Here is a 22,134-nt window from a genome sequence, read left to right as displayed (position 1 = left end):
AGAATAGCGGTGAGCTCCGGTCGGCAGATTAGGGGTTAATGTTTGAAGTTAGGTGTTGGCGATGTTAGGGAGGGCAGATTAGGGGTTAATACTATTTATTATAGGGTTATTGAGGCGGGAGTGAGGCGGATTAGGGGTTAATAACTTTATTATAATAGCGGCGCTGTCCGGTCGGCAGATTAGGGGTTAATAAGTGTAGGCAGGTGGAGGCGACGTTGAGGGGGGCAGATTAGGGGTTAATAAATATAATATAGGGGTCGGCGGTGTTAGGGGCAGCAGATTAGGGGTACATAAATATAACGTACCTTGCGGCGGCGTGCGGACGGCAGATTAGGGGTTAAAAAATTTTAATAGAGTGGCGGCGATGTGGGGGGACCTCGGTTTAGCGGTACATAGGTAGTTTATGGGTGTTAGTGTACTTTAGAGCACAGTAGTTAAGAGCTTTATAAACCGGCGTTAGCCCAGAAAGCTCTTAACTACTGTTTTTTTTTTCTGCGGCTGGAGTTTTTTCGTTAGATTTCTAACGCTCACTTCAGCCACGACTCTAAATACCGGCGTTAGAAAGATCCCATTGAAAAGATAGGATACGCAATTGACGTAAGGGGATCTGCGGTATGGAAAAGTCGCGGCTGGAAAGTGAGCGTTAGTCCCTTTAATGACTGGCTCCAAATACCATAGGACGGTAAAAACCAGCGTTAGGAGCCTCTAACGCTGGTTTTGATGGCTACCGCCCAACTCTAAATCTAGGCCTAACAAATTAAACTCGTATTTTTGAAGTAATATATGTAAGCAACTAATAAAAGTTATTAAAATTGTAGTTGTTAAGGCAAGCTGCATTATGGCATATATCATATTATTATTTTAGCATAAGAGGACATCTCTCCTAATCCTGGACCCTCCTTCATTCCCACCCTTACCCAGTCAAGCACACCTTACAGAAACTTTAATTAAAGAAATACACATAACCTCATTTGTATCCCACTTGTGCACTATGGAATTCTTGCTCTGTATGCAAAAAACTTGCCTCTATCCATGACTTGTTCATCTTCCGCTCCCTTAACCTCTTGGATCTCACTGAATCCTGGCTCTCTCCTTCAGGCACAGCCTGCCTTCCCTGCTGCTCTTTCTTATAGGGGGTTACACTTCAACCATTCACCCAGGCAAAAAGCAAGGAGGTGGTGTTGGCATCCTTCTTCTCTCTCCCCTATGTATTTTTTAATATGTACCCCCCATTTCTTCCCTCAAATTCTCTTTCTTTGAAGCCTATACAATTAGCCTTTTCAGTTCAAGTTGCTTTCATGTATTGCCCCCTTGGTCACTCACCCATTTATTTGCCTCATGGCTAGCTCACTTCCTCTCCTGTGACTCACCTTCCCTCATATCGGAACATCAATATTCTCATTGATAATCCTAGCGCTCCGGAAGTTTCAAAGCTCCTGGAGCTCACTTCATCATTTGGCCTCTCGCAGTGGACTAATTCCTCCATTCACAAAAATGGCCATTCAACTGACCTAATCTTCAGCAACCATTGTGTCTCAGTTTACAAACTACTCATTTCCACTCTCTGACCAACATCTCTTGAAATGCAGCATCACTACACCAACTGCACACCCACCACCTAACCCTTTAAATAGACTCCATAGAAACGTACACACCATAGACACAGAACTACTCTCTCACACTCTAAACCCCCTTCTCCCTGAAGTCTTCTCCATTTCTGGCCCTGAGTAATCTATCTCTGTATAATTCCATTCTGACCTCTGCCATTGACAAAATAGATCTGCCTTCCATAGCTTGCACCCCGTGGAAGCACCCACAACCATGGCACACATCTTACACTCTATTTGCAAAATACACCCACACTGCAGAATGGAAGTAAACCTTGCTCCACTGCTGACTTCTTGCATTACAAATTTATGCTGTGCTACTCCTCCTCCGCCTTTAACATCTTCAAGCAATACTACTTTGCAGCTATTATTTCATCTATCATTTCATTTATGTCCTACAATCCTACACTTTTTTCTCCACTTTTAATACCCTTATGAGCCCTCCCTCTCCTCCCATTACCACTTCCCTCACAGCACATGACTTTTCAATACATTTAAAACTAAAATTGGCCTCATCCATTATGGATGAACTTCCTACCCACAACAACAATTCCTCACAAATCACAGCAATCTTTCAAACTCAGCCTACCCATAAACTCAGCACGTTCACTCCTGTTACAGAGGGGGAGGTTTCTGCTCTCCTTTCAGTGTCCACTGCCTTCTCAACAGGGAAATGGGTAGACAAGTTCCCTAGTTGGGAACCTTGTCTGTCCATCAGATAGTAAAAAGGGCCCTAAATATGATTATATGCACTACATCATAGTGAAAAATGTATTAACCAAGACTTCCCTGGCAAGTGTAGCACCCCATTATTTATTAACCCTTTGAACAAACAAATCTAATACAAAGTTAATCTCACCACACCAAGATGACCCGTCTGATGCCACTCCAGTTGGGCTATCTAACACCTAATCAAGACAAATAAAAATAGGTCTTGGTACTATGAATCTACAGTTTGAGCACCACCCATTTTACTTAGTACTAGATGCACACAAATATGGCAACAAAAGTAAAATTACAGATTGACCTAGTTAGGCTCCTATTTTGGACACTAGAGTGTTTTATAGCCGGCATTAAGTTTCACGCTTTGAGAGTGCTCCTTTGCTTCTGTCTTTTTCAGCATATATAAATGTTGTGGTTTTTTTGTATGAATTCAATGTATGTTTCTGTATGCAAGTTTGTGGCACTTATTCAATTAAATAAGTTATATTGATCAATAAACTGTTTTCATCAGCCCAGTGAAATGAAAAACAATTCCAGGACAGCTTCTCATTTCCTGCAGGTCAGATGACCTGTCTGTTATCGAGCATCCCTGACTTCTACTGCTATAGACACTGAAACACCAAAGCACACTCAGTTGTCCAACCCCTTTATTTTATATTCTAAGGCAGCATTCTTGTGTTTGTTACTATTTTCAGTTACAACATAGCATGTATTACAGTGATTTGACGCATATATCAGTAGACTAACCCTGTACAGAAAGGCAAGCATTAATGGATGCAAAGTTTCTGTAGAATGTGGGTAATTGAAGCTTTAGTGCCTGGACATTTATAGATTTTTAATGACAGGAGACACAAAATTTGTTTTATTTATCTACTTACTTTCCAAGAGCAGTAAAGAAATCAGCTGGTTTCATCAAAAAACACCAGTAACCAATGAGATTAAGTGTACTACAATAAGCATTACCTCAAAATTCCCATAATTCTCTTTTCTTTGATTAGAAGAAGGTAAAAGAGAGGTAACTTCTGGAATAATCCTAGTACTTGCAAAATATACATACTATAAATAAAAATATACCCATTAGTATCTAGAGGAATTAGATGGAAATAAATATAATAATATTATAAGGTATTGATGATGATAATTCCATGGTGTCTAATGGGAAAGAGATGCCTGCAATTATTTTTCTTTGAAAATGAGAACAATATCTGTTTTGTTTATCTAATCTGCTGCTTTGATAAAAAAAATGCCACACGTTCGGCAGAGTCACAGTTTTCAGTGAAGTAGTAGAACAGAACTAGAGCAGCAATAATCATTTAAATGCATATCTCTATCTAAATAAATAAAATGGAGCAGTATACAAAGCAATTGTCCAGGTTATAAAGAAAATTATATAAAACACAGAGGTAGTTTTCTAAGAAACTATATTAAAACAATAACACATATGATCAGTGTTCTCTATAGAAAAGTTTGCCAGCTAGGTTGCATTATGAAGTAGCTGGGGGGTGGGTATAATAATTTCTAATGTTATAACATTTGCTATCCAAAGCACAAATTCATTTCCATAATTTCACATACATTTAATTAATGATAATTTGTGAAATAAACATTGAACATTTTTAATATTAGCTCATTTTATTTTAATATTGGATATAATCTTAGTCTGATGGCCAGTGAAATCAACCCGGTGGTGCATCCATTAGAAAGGTCTTAGGGAGAACACAGATAATGGAAATGAATAATAAGGGAATAGGACTGTGTAATAAACATATCAATATTAATCATAAATATGCAACTCATCTTCTGTCTGGGAACAGGAAGGAAAAGGGGATAATGGGATTTTATTTTTTCTATTAGTTATTGTTGTGTACAACTTTATATTGTCTGCTTCTTCTTTTCTTTCGATCAAATCTGTTTTCTTTGCTACTGCTGGTAAATAACTGATGCAAAATATGGATTATTTTTTCTGGCAATCATTTTTTTACAGCCATTGTCAAGTACTCACTGCTCTGTCTTCATCCTTTTAAATTAGCCCCAATTTCCAACAGATCATGTGCATCAAATGTGGTTTATTAACTGTTTTGATTATTTTTAGTTTAAATTAAAATACTATTAGATTGCAAAGAACTAGTTTTCTGATTTGTGATTTTTTTACTTATTTGTATTAATGTATTTCACAGCATGAAGCTACAAAAGTATTACAAGATGCCATCAATGAGTTTTCTGGGACACCAGAAGAGCCGCGTTTGATCATTGCTAATGCCGAACTTGCTTTAGCTCACAGTGATGTCGAACAGTCTTTGTCCTTGCTTAGAAATATTTCTCCAGAGCAGCCTTACTTTGTGCAAGCTAAAGAGAAAATGGCTAATATTTATCTTCAGCAACGAAAAGATAAGAAGCTATATATCAGCTGCTACAGGTCAAAACTCACTTAAAAAAAAACTGTACATAACATATAGGGCAAGATTACAAGTGGAGTGCTAATAGTTACACTCAAGCAAAAAGGGGTTTATCACAGGTTTGTGTAAACATCAGGTTTTTTGCTAAGTAAATACGATTGCTTGAGCGCAATGGAAGTTAACACTCGTCGGTATAACGCGTCCTCAAAGCTCTGGTTAACTATTTCGCAAAATGAAAAAGTATCACAAAACACATCAAAAATACAATACAAAGTACAGTTACACTCATCACTATCTAATAAAAATTATTCACCAAAATATTGCATAAAAAAGTTATAAGGGCTCAAAGATATGAGGTGCTAGCAAAGAAAGGCAAGCAAAGGGATTTTACCATAGAGATAAAAACAAATACACGTGTTAATATTTATTTGTGTGTGTGTATATATATATATATATATATATATATATAATTTTTATATATGTGTATTTACTGACAAATATACACATATAAACACATAAATGCATATGTACACACATAGACACACACACACACATATATCGTATATATATATATATATATATATATATGTGCATTGGAGCCGCTTGCAGTTAAGTTGCTGAAAACATGTAAAAACATATTTTTGGAATATTCATATTTTCTAATGTGTTATACTGTGTATTTACTGTAAATATTTTGCATTCCAATGTTCTATGTATTTCTAAACAGATATTCCTATATACTGTATATCTGTATATATCTATACCTTTTTATATAATCGTGTATGTATGTATGTGTGTGTGTATATATATATATATATATATATATCCTATAATATAAAAGGCCAAATGTGTTTGTCTGAAACTGTCATGCGCAGTAGAGACAGCACGAGGACAAACACACCTGTCCTTTGAGTCCCTAGCTGATCTGCGGCAGAAGTGGGCGTGGCCAACATGATGGGGGCGTGGTCGGCATGAAAGGGTGTGGTTGAACGTGAATGCCGTGAAGGGGCGTGGCCTGGCGTGGAGGGGGCGTGGTCGGGTGCAGGTGCGGTTGCGTGATAGAGGGGAGAGAGATAGAGAGGGGGGAGAGAGGGGAAGGGAGAGGGGCTAGAGAGAGGGGGAGAGAGACAGCAAAAGAGAGGGGCGAGAGAGAGGGGGAGAGAGACAGCAAAAGAGAGGGGGGAGAGAGACAGCAAAAGACAGGGGGAAGAGAGACAGCAAAAGAGAGGGGGGAAGAGAGACAGCAAAAGAGAGGGGGGAGAGAGACAGCAAAAGAGAAGGGGGAGAGAGACAGCAAAAGAGAGAGGGGGAGAGAGACAGCAAAAGAGAGAGGGGGAGAGAGACAGCAAAAGAGAGGGGGGAGAGAGACAGCAAAAGAGAGGGGGGAGAGAGACAGCATAAGAGAGGGGGAGAGAGACAGCAAAAGAGAGAGGGGGAGAGAGACAGCAAAAGAGAGAGGGGGAGAGAGACAGCAAAAGAGAGGGAGGAGAGAGACAGAAAAAGAGAAGGGGAGAGAGACAGCAAAAGAGAGAGGGGGAGAGAGACAGCAAAAGAGAGGGGGGAAGAGCGCAAAAGGGAGGGGGGAGAGAGAGAGCAAAAGAGAGGGGGAAGAGAGAGCGCAAAAGAGGGGGGAGAGAGAGAGCGCAAAAGAGAGGGGGGAGAGAGAGCGCAAAAGAGAAGGGGGAGTGAGCGCAAAAGAGAGGGGGAGAGAGCGCAAAAGAGAGGGGAGAGAGAGGGGGGGGAGAGAAGGCGCAAAAGAGAGGGGGGGAGAGAGGGCGCAAAAGAGAGGGGGGGAGAGAGCACAAAAGAGAGGGGAGAGAGAGAACAAAAGAGAGGGGGAGAGAGAGAGGGCAAAAGAGAGGGGGGAGAGAGAGAGGGGAGAGAGCGCAAAATAGATGGGGGAGAGAGAGAGCGCAAAAGAGAGGGGGAGAGAGAGCGCAAAAGAGAGGGGGAGAGAGAGCGCAAAAGAGAGGGGGAGAGAGAGCGCAAAAGAGAGGGGGAGAGAGGGCGCAAAAGAGAGGGGGAGAGAGAGAACAAAAGAGAGGGGGAGAGAGAGAGGGCAAAAGAGAGGGGGGAGAGAGAGAGGGGAGAGAGCGCAAAATAGATGGGGGAGAGAGAGAGCGCAAAAGAGAGTGGGAGAGAGAGCGCAAAAGAGAGTGGGAGAGAGAGCGCAAAAGAGAGGGGGGAGAGAGAGATCGCAAAAGAGAGGGGGGGAGAGAGCACAAAAGAGAGGGGGAGAGAGCTCAAAAGAGAGGGGGGAGAGAGAGAGCTCAAAAGAGAGGGGGGAGAGAGAGAGCTCAAAAGAGAGGGGGGGAGAGAGAGAGCTCAAAAGAGAGGGGGAGAGAGAGAGCAAAAGAGAGGGGGGAGAGCATGCAAAAGAGAGGGGGAGAGAGAGCGCAAAAGAGAGGGGGGAGAGAGAGAGCGCAAAAGAGAGGGGGGAGAGAGAGCGCAAAAGAGAGGGGGAGAGAGAGCGCAAAAGAGAGGGGGAGAGAGAGAGCGCAAAAGAGAGGGGGGAGAGAGAAAGCTCAAAAGAGAGGGGGAGAGAGAGAGCAAAAGAGAGGGGGGAGAGAGAGAGAGCAAAAGAGAGGGGGAGGGAGAGAGCGCAAGGGGTGGGACCGCTGTACTGGAAAAAATGGCCCATGTGAACAGGCTTTAGGACTAGTATATATATATATATATATATAAAGAGAGCATTTGCTGTGTGAAAAAGATGTTTAATGTTAGAGTTAACGTTTTCGGGGAACAACCCCCGTCCTCAGACTCCATTATTCACAGGAGTCTGAGGACGGGGGTTGTTCCCCCGAAAACGTTAACTCTATCATTAAACATCTTTTTCACACAGCGAGTGCTCTCTCTGGACATTCTTTTTACATATATCTGAGAATCTGAGAGCACCCCGATTTGACTTAAAGGAACAGAGAGTGCTGGTATTCTGCTACATGATATATATATATATATATATATATATATATATATATATGTATATATATATATATATATATATATATAACCAAAATACCATCAGATATATGTAGAACTATGTATTCAAGAATAAATAGAACATATTCTGCTATATGAAGAACATTGGAATGTGAAATATTCATATTTTCTTCTTAAATGGAAAGAGTCCACAGCTGCATTCATTACTTTTGGGAATTAAGAACCTGGCCACCAGGAGGAGGCAAAGACATCCCAGCCAAAGGCTTAAATACTCCTCCCACTCCCCTCATCCCCCAGTCATTCCTTTGCCTTTCGTCCCATGAGGTTGGCAGAGAAGTGTCAGAATGTTTAATTTTTGTTTTTTGTCTCTTATGGAGGGTAGTACTCTTCGCCATGGGATAGGAGTTTTAAGTAGTCCTGTCAGTCTCTCAGTGAGGGCTTGGATGAAAGTTAGAGTCCGGAGATGCAGGGAGAGTCTCTTTGCGAAACCATCCCGACTCATATTAACAGCTCCTCAAGCAATCAGCATTGTCGAACTAAGCTCCGCTGCCTCAAGTCCATGGGGGAGGCGATGCCACTATTCATCACACTCGAAAGGCCATGTTCCTGTTCCACGGCATACATTCCGGTAAGATCGTTTCATTTTACTTTATCGTCAATGTACTATAATGTGAATGTTTTTCCCGAGAGACTACAACACCTTGCGGGTCTAACTATATGACATATGGGTCTCAGTGAGTCTCCGTTAGTATCTTGGAATTGAGGGTTAATATCTCCTGAGGGGGGTTATTGAACAGGGGGTTTATAATCATGTTTGTTATGTGATTCAACCTTCTTATGTGTGATGTTTATGGGCTCGTGGTTAGAACTTTGAGGCCTTTTGAAGTGATGCAGCCTTTTGGTTGGGCAAGCTTTTTTGGACTGTATGGTTCACCTTGTGTTCAGCGTTCCCCATTTCTGCATTCCTGACCATGTGGCAAAGGGAATACTCTAGTCCGCAGGGGTCTGGTCATAGGAGGTGGAGAGTGCCCCAGCCATTGTGGCTGTCAGGTGCCGTTTTTGTTTAATACTTTAGTCCATATTGATATTTCTCTTGTTAAGTGTATCCAGTCCACGGATCATCCATTACTTGTGGGATATTCTCCTTCCCAACAGGAAGTTGCAAGAGGATCACCCACAGCAGAGCTGTTATATAGCTCCTCCCCTCACTGCCATACCCTGTCATTCTCTTGCAACTCTCAACAAAGATGGACGTAGTAAGAGGAGATTTATTATTATTTTTAAATGGTACCAGAGTGTACTGTTTCATCTCAGGCAGCATTAGAAGAAGAATCTGCCTGTGATTTCTATGATCTTAGCAGAAGTAACTAAGATCCACTGCCGTTCTCACATATTCTGAGGAGTGAGGTAACTTCAGAGGGGGAATGGCGTGCAGGTTTTCCTGCAATAAGGTATGTGCAGTTAATATATTTCTAGGGATAGCGGTGGCTCCTTACCTGGACGATATCCTGATACAGGCGTCAAGCTTTCAAATTGCCAAATCTCATACAGAGATAGTTCTGGCATTCCTGAGGTCGCATGGGTGGAAAGTGAACGAAGAAAAGAGTTCTCTATCTCCTCTCACGAGGGTTTCCTTCCTAGGGACTCTAATAGATTCTGTAGAAATGAAAATTTACCTGACGGAGTCCAGGTTATCAAAACTTCTAAATGCTTGCCGTGTTCTTCACTCCATTCCGCGCCCCACGGTGGCTCAGTGCATGGAAGTAATCGGCTTAATGGTAGCGGCGATGGACATAGTGCCATTCGCGCGCCTGCATCTCAGACCGCTGCAATTATGCATGCTCAGTCAGTGGAATGGGGATTACACAGATTTGTCCCCTCTACTAAATCTGGATCAGGAAACCAGAGATTCTCTTCTCTGGTGGTTATCTCGGGCCCATCTGTCCAAGGGTATGACCTTTCGCAGACCAGATTGGACAGATGCCAGCCTTCTAGGTTGGGGTGCAGTCTGGAACTCCCTGAGGGCTCAGGGTTCATGGACTCAGGAGGAGAAACTCCTCCCAATAAATATTTTGGAGTTAAGAGCAATATTCAATGCTCTTCTGGCTTGGCCTCAGCTAGCAACACTGAGGTTCATCAGATTTCAGTCGGACAACATCACGACTGTGGCTTACATCAACCATCAAGGGGGAACCAGGAGTTCCCTAGCGATGTCAGAAGTCTCCAAGATAATTCGCTGGGCAGAGACTCACTCTTGCCACCTGTCAGCGATCCATATCCCAGGTGTAGAGAACTGGGAGGCGGATTTTCTAAGTCGTCAGACTTTTCATCTGGGGGAATGGAAACTCCATCCGGAGGTGTTTGCTCACTTGGTTCTCCGTTGAGGCAAACCAGAATTGGATCTCATGGCGTCTCGCCAGAACGCCAAGCTTCCTTGTTACGGATCCAGGTCCAGGGACCCAGAAGCGGCACTGATAGATGCTCTAGCAGCGCCTTGGTTCTTCAACCTGGCTTATGTGTTTCCACCGTTTCCTCCGCTCCCTCGTCTGATTGCCAAAATCAAACAGGAAAGAGCATCGGTGATATTGATAGTGCCTGCGTGGCCACGCAGGACCTGGTATGCAGACCTAGTGGACATGTCATCCTTTCCACCATGGACTCTGCCTCTGAGACAAGACCTTCTAATACAAGGTCCTTTCAATCATCCGAATCTACTTTCTCTGAGACTGACTGCATGGAGATTGAACGCTTGATCCTATCAAAGCGTGGCTTCTCCGAGTCAGTAATTGATACCTTAATACAGGCACGAAAGCCTGTCACTAGGAAAATTTACCACAAGATATGGCGTAAATATTTTCATTGGTGTGAATACAAGAATTACTCATGGAGTAGGGTTAGGATTCCTAGGATATTGTCCTTCCTCCAAGAGGGTTTGGACAAAGGATTATCAGCTAGTTCTTTAAAGGGACAGATTTCTGCTCTGTCTATTCTTTTACACAAGCGTCTGGCAGAAGTTCCAGACGTTCAGGCATTTTGTCAGGCTTTAGTTAGAATTAAGCCTGTGTTTAAACCTGTTGCTCCTCCATGGAGCTTAAACTTGGTTCTTAAAGTTCTTCAAGGGGTTCCGTTTGAACCCCTTCATTCTATTGATATCAAACTTCTTTCATGGAAAGTTCTTTTTCTGATGGCTATTTCCTCGGCTCGAAGAGTCTCGGAATTATCTGCCTTACATTGTGATTCTCCTTATCTGATCTTTCATTCAGATAAAGTTGTTCTGCGTACAAAACCTGGGTTTTTACCTAAGGTGGTTTCTAACAAGAATATCAATCAAGAGATTGTTGTTCCATCATTATGTCCTAATCCTTCTTCAAAGAAGGAACTTCTTTTGCATAATCTAGACGTAGTCCGTGCCTTGAAGTTTTACTTACAGGCTACTAAAGATTTTCGCCAAACATCTAACCTGTTTGTTGTTTACTCTGGACAGAGGAGAGGTCAGAACGCCTCGGCAACCTCTCTTTCTTTTTGGCTTCGGAGTATAATCCGTTTAGCCTATGAGACTGCTGGACAGCAGCCTCCTGAAAGGATTACAGCTCATTCTACTAGAGCTGTGGCTTCCACCTGGGCCTTTAAAAATGAGGCCTCTGTTGAACAGATTTGCAAGGCTGCAACTTGGTCTTCCCTTCATACTTTTTCCAAATTTTACAAATTTGATACTTTTGCTTCTTCGGAGGCTGTTTTTGGGAGAAAGGTTCTACAGGCAGTGGTTCCTTCCGTTTAAGTTCCTGCCTTGTCCCTCCCATCATCCGTGTACTTTAACTTTGGTATTGGTATCCCACAAGAAATGGATGATCCGTGGACTGGATACACTTAACAAGAGAAAACATAATTTATGCTTACCTGATAAATTTATTTCTCTTGTAGTGTATCCAGTCCACGGCCCGCCCTGTCCTTTTCAGGCAGGTCTAAATTTTAATTAAACTACAGTCACCACTGCACCCTATGGTTTCTCCTTTTCTCGGCTTGTTTCGGTCGAATGACTGGATATGACAGTGAGGGGAGGAGCTATATAGCAGCTCTGCTGTGGGTGATCCTCTTGCAACTTCCTGTTGGGAAGGAGAATATCCCACAAGTAATGGATGATCCGTGGACTGGATACACTACAAGAGAAATAAATTTATCAGGTAAGCATAAATTATGTTTTCCTCTATCCAGTTATGGAGGAGTCTGATACCGAGACCATTTTGATTTCAGATTCTGTGTCCGGTGATGACTCCGGATTGGCCTCATTGACACATGTCGACCAGTTTTGTTCCGTATGCCATATTAGAGCGCCTGGTTCCTCAGACTCTGGGAATCAGGGGTCTGCTGAGCCATCCGCCTCTGGGGGCCCCATCCTCCGGGAGGCCAGTTTCCTACCAATTCATACTTCTACAAATGCGGGTAACCCAGTTTATGGTTCCTCCATGCGGGGTGGCGTGTTACCCCTGGAGGTTGCAGCACATTTTCGCTTCCAAATAATGTTAGCGATAGTCCGTCCAGAGTCCAGATGTTTATTTGAGATTGTGCTCGTGCCCTATTGTCCCGGGTCTTCCGCCTTGGGGTGGGCCTCTACAGTTCCCCGCGGGTGTAACTATTCCGGAGTGTTGTGCCTTTCGTTACAGGATTACGTGCCTTAGTGTGTTGCTTAGACATCTTTTTCAGTTATTGAATGACCCTATCGTTAACAGATATGGGGAATTTCAGTCTGATAATTAGAATGGTGCACCTCATTAGACATGGCGGGATTATTTTCTGTTTGTCATTTGTTTGAGATCTTTCCCAGTTTTTTTTGTTTTTGAATTTATTTATTTATGCGGCTTGCCGGTTAGGACCCTGAGTACAGGCTGGTCCTGTCTTGTTCGTTCTCGTTTTGTGGCTATTCAGACACGTGGCGCTGTTTTCTGCTGTACTGGTTTGGTAGTAGCGCTTTGTGCTCAAGTTATTATTGTTTTTTATGTTCAACTAAGCATTCAAGAGGACCTGTGAGTTTGCGAGGCGGGAAAGGTTTGTTTTAGTCCTTATAGCCTTCTGTGACAGATGACCGGGCAGGGGAGGGTTCCGCTGCGACACTCAGGACCTAGAGTTTCCTCCTCCTCCTCCATGTGGGGGAGGGTGGTGGGCGTAGCGCCCCATTACCACTGGTTGAGTGGTTTGGCCTTCTGTTTTAGGCTTCTGGATGGTTCTATTGGGGCTTGATCCAACAGCTTTCTAGGATAGCTGTACAGCATGCAGAGGGTTTTCTATTTTGAAACCTTTTGCATATTTTGTCACCTTAAGGGGGTGCGTGTATGCTGTTTCTAGTGTATCTAGATACGACTCTTACTCTGAGCCGTGTAGGGTCTGTCTGAGTTATGAGACCTTTGCGTCTTCTTCCATTGTTTCTGGGTGGTTAGTTCTCCTTTTGGGGATCTGTGTTCCGGACGTGGGTTGATCCCTGTAGGGACTTGCTTAGCTCGGGGTTTCCCGAAACTGGGAAGGTTTAGCACCTTTCTCTCCCCTGTGTCCTCTGCCTTTGTGGAGGTGATGGGGATACTAGTGCTGCTAGTAGGGTTTTGGGAACTCAAGGTATCCCTTCTGTTGTCCTGAGGCCTTGTGAAGTCCCTTCATTTGACTTCTAGCCTTGCTCCTTGGAGAGTTGGACTTTATCTAGGTGTAGTTCCTTCCTTTGGTCGGGGCTTTCGTATTCTCTTTGCTGTCCGGATTCTCTGGATATGCTCCATTCCCTTTGTCTGTTTTTTTTGCCAGTCGGGGTTTAGTTCCAGGGTATAGTTGCCTGAACTATTAGGTACCTGGACCTGTTTTTCTCCTGAGTCTTCCTCTTTCTGGGGCTTTGCTCCTGTCCCAGTTTTGGGTTGTTTTGGATCTCAGGGCTGGTCGGATGTTCCATGATCGTGGGATCTGGTGCTATGTCCTTGCTCCATCTAACGGACCGGGTAAGGGTTGACCCGGTTTCTCTGAGTATTTATTACTCCTTGCCACACAGTAACCAATGTCATCTGGGGTTAGCTGGGTGGCTTGCGCCTCAATGTGGGTTTCTACCCAGCTGCTGGAGTTGGATTCCAGTTTCTGGTGCGCCTTAGGGTTGCATTTCCCTGTTAGCTTGCCAGTGTACCCATGGATTCTCTGCTCTACAGGCAAATGGGTTGGCTGTGCCTCTGTGGGGCGAGCTACTTGTGAGGGGGTCCTCTCTAGAACATTTGCGGGATTTTTTTCTTCCCGTTTAGCCGGTGGCTTTGGGCCTTGAAGACGGTTATTGCCCTTGTGGACTCTCCCATTTTTCTTTAGGGGATATTCTCTTCTTAGGGAGACAGAGTCCTTACTTGGGGCTTCTCCTGGTCAGGAAGTGGAAGGTGGACTTGGTTCCACCTGGAACCTTGCTGGTTCCATGTCTGGTTTCAGAGTTGTACTGTACTCTGGAGGGATGGCTCTGCCATCTTTACGCTCTTTCCTGTACCAGTTTCAGGATTTTTGTTCCCTTCTATTGGTGGCCCAGCTGGGTCTGCAGGTCAGGATGCCCGAGCGGTTTATGGGTCACAGTATCCTTTGGGATGTGTTAGCTTGCTGAGTCTATTCTGATGGCTCAGTCTGCTAGGAGATGGGGTTTTTCTTTTCTCCTTGCTCCTTGACAGGAGGTTTCCTCTTCCTTTGGGTCCTGAGGGTATTCTCTCCTTCTCGGGGGGCCTCAATGAAGGCTTTGTGTTCCCCTTTTTATGGACCTGTGAGTAGGTCTGACTGCTTCTTCTTCTTCCTTTCAAGCTTCCTCTGTGTCGTCCTGTTAAGCACTCTGTGTTCTCAAACTTTGGGTTTCGTCTGGGTCTGTTACACACTCTTTCACGGTCGAATACTTAGGTATTCTAGGCAGGCGCTGGGAGGATTTTGCCTTTTTTAGTTGCGTTTCTTGCAGGATGTCTTTCGGTCTGCGTGCCCGATTTTATCCCGGGTTTCCTCCTTCCCTGTTTGAGTTAATTTGGGTCCCTGTGTGCTAGGCCCACTCTTGGTGGTGCTGTTTTTGTATTAAGGGGCCTTTCGGTTTCCTCTGTCCTCCTTTGCCTTGTTCCCCTTGGGGTTTTCGCCTGCTTTACCCTTCATTTGTGAGGGGTGAGTGGGGGGCCGTCTTTTGGGCGACGGTGTTTCTTGGAGGACTGTTAGCTCAATCGAGTCTGTTTTGCGGTCTCTAGTTTGGCTCTGGACTGGCTGCGAGTCAGTGTCTCTGGGGCTTTTCCTTTAAAAAAAATTATCGGCTTTGGACGAAGCGGGATTTTTTATTTCGGTAGAGGTTCAGGCCTGGTGCTCTCAGTATGGGCCGCCTATTGTACCCTCCCGTCTTGGCATTCAGTGTCCTCTACAGCTTGGGTATTGTTTCCCAAAAAGTAATGAATGCAGCTGTGGACTCTTTCCATTTAAGAAGAAAAACATAAATTATGCTTACCTGATATTTTCCTTTTCTTCTAATGGAAAGAGTCCTCAGCTCCCTGCCCATAATTTTATGTGGGGCATCCCTATATTCTTCTGGCACCTTTTTATCCTGATATTTCTTCTACTGTTCCTTGGCAGAATGACTGGGGGATGAGGGGAGTGGGAGGAGTATTTAAGCCTTTGGCTGGGGTGTTTTTGCCTCCTCCTGGTGGCCAGGTTCTTAATTTCCAAAAGTAATGAATGCAGCTGTGGACTCTTTCCATCAGAAGAAAAGGAAATTATCAGGTAAGCATAATTTATGTTTTTCATGTTCGGTTAGCACACTTGAGAATACTCTGTTGGATTTACATGCGAGTAGGGTGTTAGGTTTATCCCACTTTTCTCTCTCCATTGACTTCTATCGGGAAATTCGTTATGGTGTGCAAAATATTCTAAGTTCGGCTATTAACGGGTGAGAAAACTGTTTACTTTCAACTTGTAATACGAGCGCTTCCCGATGCACGCAAGAGTCTTACTTCTAGCGAAGTTAACGCTCAAGGGGGAGCATTAAATTCCACTCCACTTGTAATCTGTCCCATAATCAGTAGAATTTGCCATTTATTTTGTTTACACAATTAATATGCTAAATTAATTTTTGCAATGCTAGATATTAAAATAAGAATGTTTTTTTACATATGCAAGGGCACATTATAAAACTCCTATGATGCTGTGTATTCAAGGGATAAATTAATAAAGTAAATTAAGTGAGACAGTTTAATATCACAACTAGCATACAAGACTGTCGTTATACTATTGTAGGTATTTCATTTTTACGTAAAACAGGATGACTGATGTCATATTTTATTTGCTTCCTTTCCAGAGATCTTGTGACGAAGCATCCTGGAGCACACACACATCTTCTTTTGGGGGATGCTTACATGAATATTCAAGAAGTAAGTTCTCTCTGCAGATGTATATAATATACAGGTCTTTGATAAAGATGTAAGAGACAACTGTTACATGCTGTAAAATTTTATGTTTTGCCTGGAAGAAGAATCTTTTTATGCTTTCCTGCCACAAAATGAGTGTCCCTAATCATGCTCACGTATAGGTTAAAGTGCACCACACTGCATTGTATCTTATTTTCTTTCTAATGACACGATGAGTCCATGGATCATCTAATTACTAATGGGATATATCACTCCTGCCCAGCAGGAGGCGACAAAAAGCTCCACAGCAAAGCTGTTACATATCACCTCCCTTCCCTCCCACCCAAGTTATTCTGTTAGAGCAAGGAAGTGGTAAAGTTAAGTGTTAGAAAAGATTCTTTAAGCAAGATTTTATAATTTTTTAAGTAGTGCACGATTGTGCTGATTTGTCCTAGGGTGTAGCCGTAGTCCATATCAGTCTCTTCAGTAGAGCAGTGGTGGCTTTAGAGCAATGGGAACTTGTGGGACATAATTCCCACTGCGCCTTCCATATACTGATGCTGCCCTGACTCTGAAAGCCTGAGTAAAATTACTCAGCCTTTATTTCTTTTTCCACAAGTCCATGTGAGGGAGAGGACCTCTCAAACCTGGTGAGCTGCCTCGCTGTCTGGCAGATTTATGAGGTAAGTGCTGACTTTAATTTTCTTTCTAATGACACAGTGAGTCCACGGATCATCATAGTTACTATTGGGAATATCACTCCTGGTCAGCAGGAGGAGAGCACCACAGCCAAGCTGTTAAATACCACTCCCCTTACCCACAACCCCCAGTCATTCTCTTTGCTTGTGTCAGTTACAAGGAAGGGGTAAAGTTTGTTGTCTGATTCTTCAATCAAGAGTTTATTTTTTGAAGCAGAACAAGTTTGCTTTGTTTTGTCTTTAGGGGTTTAGCTGTAGTCCACTTCAGTCTCTTCAGGAGTTTAGCTGCCCCCTGTTTGCTGGTAAAGTCTGAGAGGATTGCTCAGTCTTTTTGTCCCTTCTACAGGTCCATGTAAGGAGTTTTTTCCTTTCATACTTTGTTAGCTGCCCTGCTGCTGGGTGGATATTCTGTTGAGGTAAGTGCTGTGTTTTATTTAAAGGAATTTGGCACTTGGAGGGTTAATATTCCTGACTGTGTTCAGGTTTGTTTTTATTTTTGTGTGGGGCACTGTGAGACTGCTAGGCTCTTATGTCTTGTTGTGATGATTGGTGCTTTAGGCATTTTTATTTGTATTCTGCCTTTGTGAACGGCTTGATTACCTAAGTTTACACAGATGGCTTTAGATCTCTGTAATAAATGGAGCATCACCAGTAGCTAAGTATAACGGTGCTTACTGAAGTCAGTGAAAAAGTTATGGCCGGGAGGATGTATGACGCCCATGATGGGCAGAGTTTGGTATGGCGCATAGTGTTTGCGCTCTTTCACTCAGGGTGTTTGTAAATTTGTGCAGCTGTGAGCGGTTTCTTTCTGTGTTTACTCCGGTGCTGCAAGTTTTTCGGAGAACGTCTGTGTGAGGTCCGGTTCATTTTATCTGTGCAGTGTGCCTTCTGGTTGCGCTTTCATATCCTCTGGCTGGTAGGGAGTTATTTAGCATCTCAGTGGGACTGTTATTGTGCAGAGGTGCTTGTAGCTCAGTGTTTGTTTTCTAGTGATAGTATTTATAGTTATTTATTTATTTATAGTTATAGTTTATATTATTTATTTATAGTTATTTAAAGAGACAGTAATGTTTTAGATTTGTTTTTGAAAAATGTATTTATTTTTTTCTGTGTGTGTCTAATATGGACCAAGAAGACTTGCAAGCTGTGACTTGTAACTTATGCCTAGCTGCTAATGTCGTCTCAGGCCAGTTTTTCTTTACAGGATTTGTCTACTCACATATCCTCTGCTATATCTGATGCTTTGTCTGCTTTTCCTGTGTTACAGGGTAAACGCAGAAGGACTTCTGACGTGGTTGCAGTTTTATCTAATGTTTCTTCTCATAGAACTGAGGAAGAAGATTTTTCAGTAGCGTCTGAGGGTGAAATATCAGATTCTGATAGTGTGTCTCCTTTGACTGATGCTGAGGTGGTTTCTTTCAGATTTAAGTTGGAATACCTTTGTTTGTTACTCAGGGAGGTGTTGGCTACTTTGGATGATACTGATTCTATGGTCATAGTTACTCCCAAGAAGCCTAGTAAGCTTAATAAGTTTTTTTATGTTTCTTCCTTGGCGGAATTTTTTCCTGTACCGGATAGGGTTTCAGAGATTATTTTTCAGGAATGGGAGAAGCCTGGAATTCCTTTTTCTCCTTCTCCTATTTTTAGGAAAATGTTTCCTATTGCAGATTCTATTAAGGAATCTTGGCAGACTGTGTCCCTAAGGTTGAGGGAGCTATTTCCACTTTGGCCAAGAGGACCATTATTCCTATTGAGGATAGTTGTGCTTTTAAGGATCCCATGGATAAGAAGTTGGAGGCTTTACTTAAGAGGATTTATGTTCACCAGGGTCTTCAGTGGCAACCTGTTGCGTGTATTGCTATGCTTACCAGTGCGGCTGCCTATTGGTTTGATGCATTTTCTGATTCTATTCTTCAGGAGACTTCTCTGGAAGAAATTCAAGATAGAATTAAGGCTTTAAAATGGCCAATTCTTGCATCATCTAAGTCTAAGCTTTTATCAATTCCTTACAAAGGGAAGACTTTTTTGGCCTGGTTTGGCTGAAATTATCTCTATTACTTGTTGGAAGGGACATTCTCTTCCTCAGGATATGAGAAATAAGCAGAAAGGTCGTCAGAGTAATTTTCGTTCCTTTCGTAACTTCGCTGGTAAGTCTTCCTCTTCCTCCTCCAAGCAGGATCAATCCAGGCCTTCCTGGAGACATAATCAGTCCTGGAGCAAGGGGAAGCAATCTAAGAAACCTGCCGCTGACTCAAAGTCTATTTTATTCCAATCTGTTCATCGTTCCAAAAAAAGAGGCAACTTTCAGACCCATTTTAGATCTCAAATTGGTAAACAAATTTCTCAAGGTTCCATCATTCAAGATGGAGACTATTCGGTCATTTCTACCTCTGGTCCAAGAGGGTCAGTTCATGACTACAGTAGATCTGAAGGATGCATATCTACATATTCCCATTCACAAGGATCATCACAAGTTTTTGAGATTTGCTTTTCTAGATGAGCATTTTCAGTTTGTGGCTCTTCCCTTTGGTATTGCAACAGCTCCCAGGGTATTTCAAAAGGTCCTGGGGGCATTATTGGCAGTTCTCAGACTGCAGGGAGTTGCAGTAGCTCTTTACTTGGACGATATTCTTGTTCAGGCTCCATCTTTTCAACAACCAGTTTGTTGTTGTCTTTTCTGTGCTCCCACAGTGGGAAGGTGATTTTAGTAAAAAGTTCCTTGATTCCGGCTAGAAGAGTGGTATTTTTGGGAGCTATTTTAGATTCTCTGGAAATGAAGATTTTTTTGACAGAGGCAAGAAAGTAAAAAATGTTCGATTCATGTCTGGCTCATCAAGTCATCTCCTCGGCCATCAGTGGTCCAGTGTATGGAGGTAATTGTTCTAATGGTTTCAGTCATGGACATCATTCCGTTTGCCCGTTTTCATCTCAGACCTCTGCAGTTATGCATGCTGAGACAGTGGAACAGGGATTATACGGACCTGTCTCAGAAGATTGTTCTAGATCAGGCTGCAAGAGATTCTCTTCTGTGGTGGTTGTCTCAGGATCGTCTCTCCCAGGGAACCTGTTTTCGCAGGACTTCCTAGGCGATTGTGACCACGGATGCCAGTCTGCTGGGTTGGGGAGCTTTCTGGGGTTCTCTGAAGGCTCAGGGTCAGTGGACCCGGGAAGAATCGTTTCTTCTTATAAATATATAAGAATTAAGGGCAATTTTCAATACTCTCCTAGCCTGGTCTCAATTGGCTTCAACCCAGTTTATCAGATTTCAGTCGGACAATATAACGTCCGTGGCTTACATCAATCATCAGGGGGGAACTCAGAGTTTCTTGGCGATGAAGGAGGTAGCCAGAATTATTCAGTGGGTGGAGGCTCACAATTGTTGTCTGTCTGCGATCCACATTCCAGGGGTGGACAATTGGGAAGCGGATTTTCTGAGCAGGCAGTCTTTTCATCCGGGGGAGTGGGAACTTCATCCGGAGGTTTTTTCCAGTTTGATTCTCAAGTGGGGTCAACCGGAGTTGGATCTTATGACATCTTGTCACAATACCAAGCTCCTGAAATACGGTTCGAGGTCAAGGGATCCTCAAGCGGTTCTAATAGATGCTCTAGCAGTTCCTTGGAGGTTCAGTCTGGCATATGTGTTTTCTCTGTTTGCCCTTCTTCCTTGAGTTATTGTTCGGATCTGACAGGAGAGGGCGTTGGTAATTCTCATTGCACCAGCGTGGCCTCACAGGATCTGGTATGCAGATCTGGTGGAGATGTCATCCTTTCCACCTTGGAGTCTTCCGTTAAGGAAGGACCTTCTTCAGGGTCCTTTTCTTCATCCAAATCTCGTTTCTCTGAAGCTGACTGCTTGGAGATTGAACGCTTGATTCTTTCTAAGCTTGGTTTTTCGGAGTCAGTTATTGAGACTATGATTCAGGAGTGTAAGCCTGTGACTAGAAAGATTTATTACAAGATATGGCGTAAATATCTATATTGGTGTGAATCTAAGGGCTACTCTTGGAGTAGAGTTAGGATTCCTAGAATTTTGTCTTTTCTCCAGGAGGGTCTGGAGAAAGGTTTGTCTGCTAGTACCCTGAAGGGTCAAACTTCTGCTTTATCTATTTTGTTTCATAAACGCCTGGTGGATGTGCCAGATGTTCAGTCTTTTTGTCAGGTCTTGGTGAGAATTCGGCCTACTCCTCCTTGGAGTCTTAATTTAGTTCTGAGAGTTCTTCAACAGGCTCCGTTTGAGCCTATGCATTCTTTGGATATTAAGTTGTTAACCTGGAAGGTTTTGTTTTTGGTCGCTATCTCTTCGGCTCGAAGAGTTTCGGAGCTTTCTGCTTTGCAACGTGAGTCTCCTTTTCTTATATTTCATTCTGATAAGGTAGTTCATCATTAGGTTTTCTTCCCAAGGTTGTTTCTGATCAGAATATTAATCAGGAAATTGTTGTTCCTTCTTTGTGTCCTAATCCTTCTTCTCATAAGGAACGTTTGTTGCACAATCTAGATGTAGTTTGTGCTTTGAAATATTATTTGCAGGCGACTAAGGATTTCGCCAGTCTTATTCTTTGTTTGTTGTTTTTTCTGGAAAACGTAAAGGTCAGAAAGATATGACTACTTCTCTTTCTTGTTGGTTGAGGAGTGTTATTCGCTTGGCATATGAGACTGCTGGTCAGCAGCCTCCTGAGAAAATCATGGCTCATTCCATGAGGGCTGTTTCTTTTACTTGGGCTTTCAAAAATTGTGCTTCTGTAGATCAGATTTGCAAGGCTGCCACTTGGTCTTCTTTACACAATTTTTCTAAATTTTACAAATTTTATACTTTTTGCTTCAGCTGAGGCTTCTTTTGGGAGAAAGGTTCTTCAAGCAGTGGAGCCTTCTGTTTAGGTTAACTGTCTTGTCCCTCCCTTATCATCCTTGTCCTCTAGCTTGGGTATTGATTCCCAATTGTAATTATGATGATCCGTGGACTCACCGTGTCATTAGAAAGAAAACATAATTTATGCTTACCTGATAAATTTATTTATTTCTTGACACGGTGAGTCCATGACCCAGCCCTGTATTTCAGACAGTTTATTTTTACATAAACCTCAGGCACTTCTGCTCCTTATTACTTCCTTTCTCATTTCCCTTTTGTCGAATGACTGGGGGTTGTGGATAAGGGGGAGTGGTATTTAACAGCTTTGCTGTTGTGCTCTTTTTCCTCCTCCTGCTGACCAGGAGTGATATTCCCAATAGTAATTATGATGATCCGTGGACTCACCGTGTCAAGAAAGAAATACATTTATCAGGTAAGCATAAATTATGTTTTTCTGGGATAATAAAGAAGACTCAGAAAAACTTTGGGCACTTTATTTACAAGAGATGGGACACATATATAAAGGACTCAGTAAACGTTTGGGCACTTTATTTGCAAAAG

At 42.9% G+C, this 22,134-nt stretch overlaps 1 protein-coding gene across 1 annotated transcript in view; it reads left to right on the top strand.

The window, feature by feature from the left end:
- The window catches only part of TTC21B (tetratricopeptide repeat domain 21B), a 397,674-nt gene that overhangs the window by 135,324 nt on the left and 240,216 nt on the right, over positions 1 to 22,134 (top strand). Inside the window, exons 15-16 of the mRNA XM_053698392.1 lie at positions 4,508 to 4,746; positions 15,981 to 16,053. Of these exons, the coding sequence (XP_053554367.1) occupies positions 4,508 to 4,746; positions 15,981 to 16,053 (312 nt within the window). The remainder of the gene's footprint in view (positions 1 to 4,507; positions 4,747 to 15,980; positions 16,054 to 22,134) is intronic.

This window comes from Bombina bombina, chromosome 1 (assembly GCF_027579735.1).
Source record: "Bombina bombina isolate aBomBom1 chromosome 1, aBomBom1.pri, whole genome shotgun sequence".
NCBI lineage: Eukaryota > Metazoa > Chordata > Amphibia > Anura > Bombinatoridae > Bombina > Bombina bombina.
The sequence above is the reverse complement of the archived record's forward strand: the minus strand, read 5'-3'. Positions and strand labels throughout refer to the sequence as shown.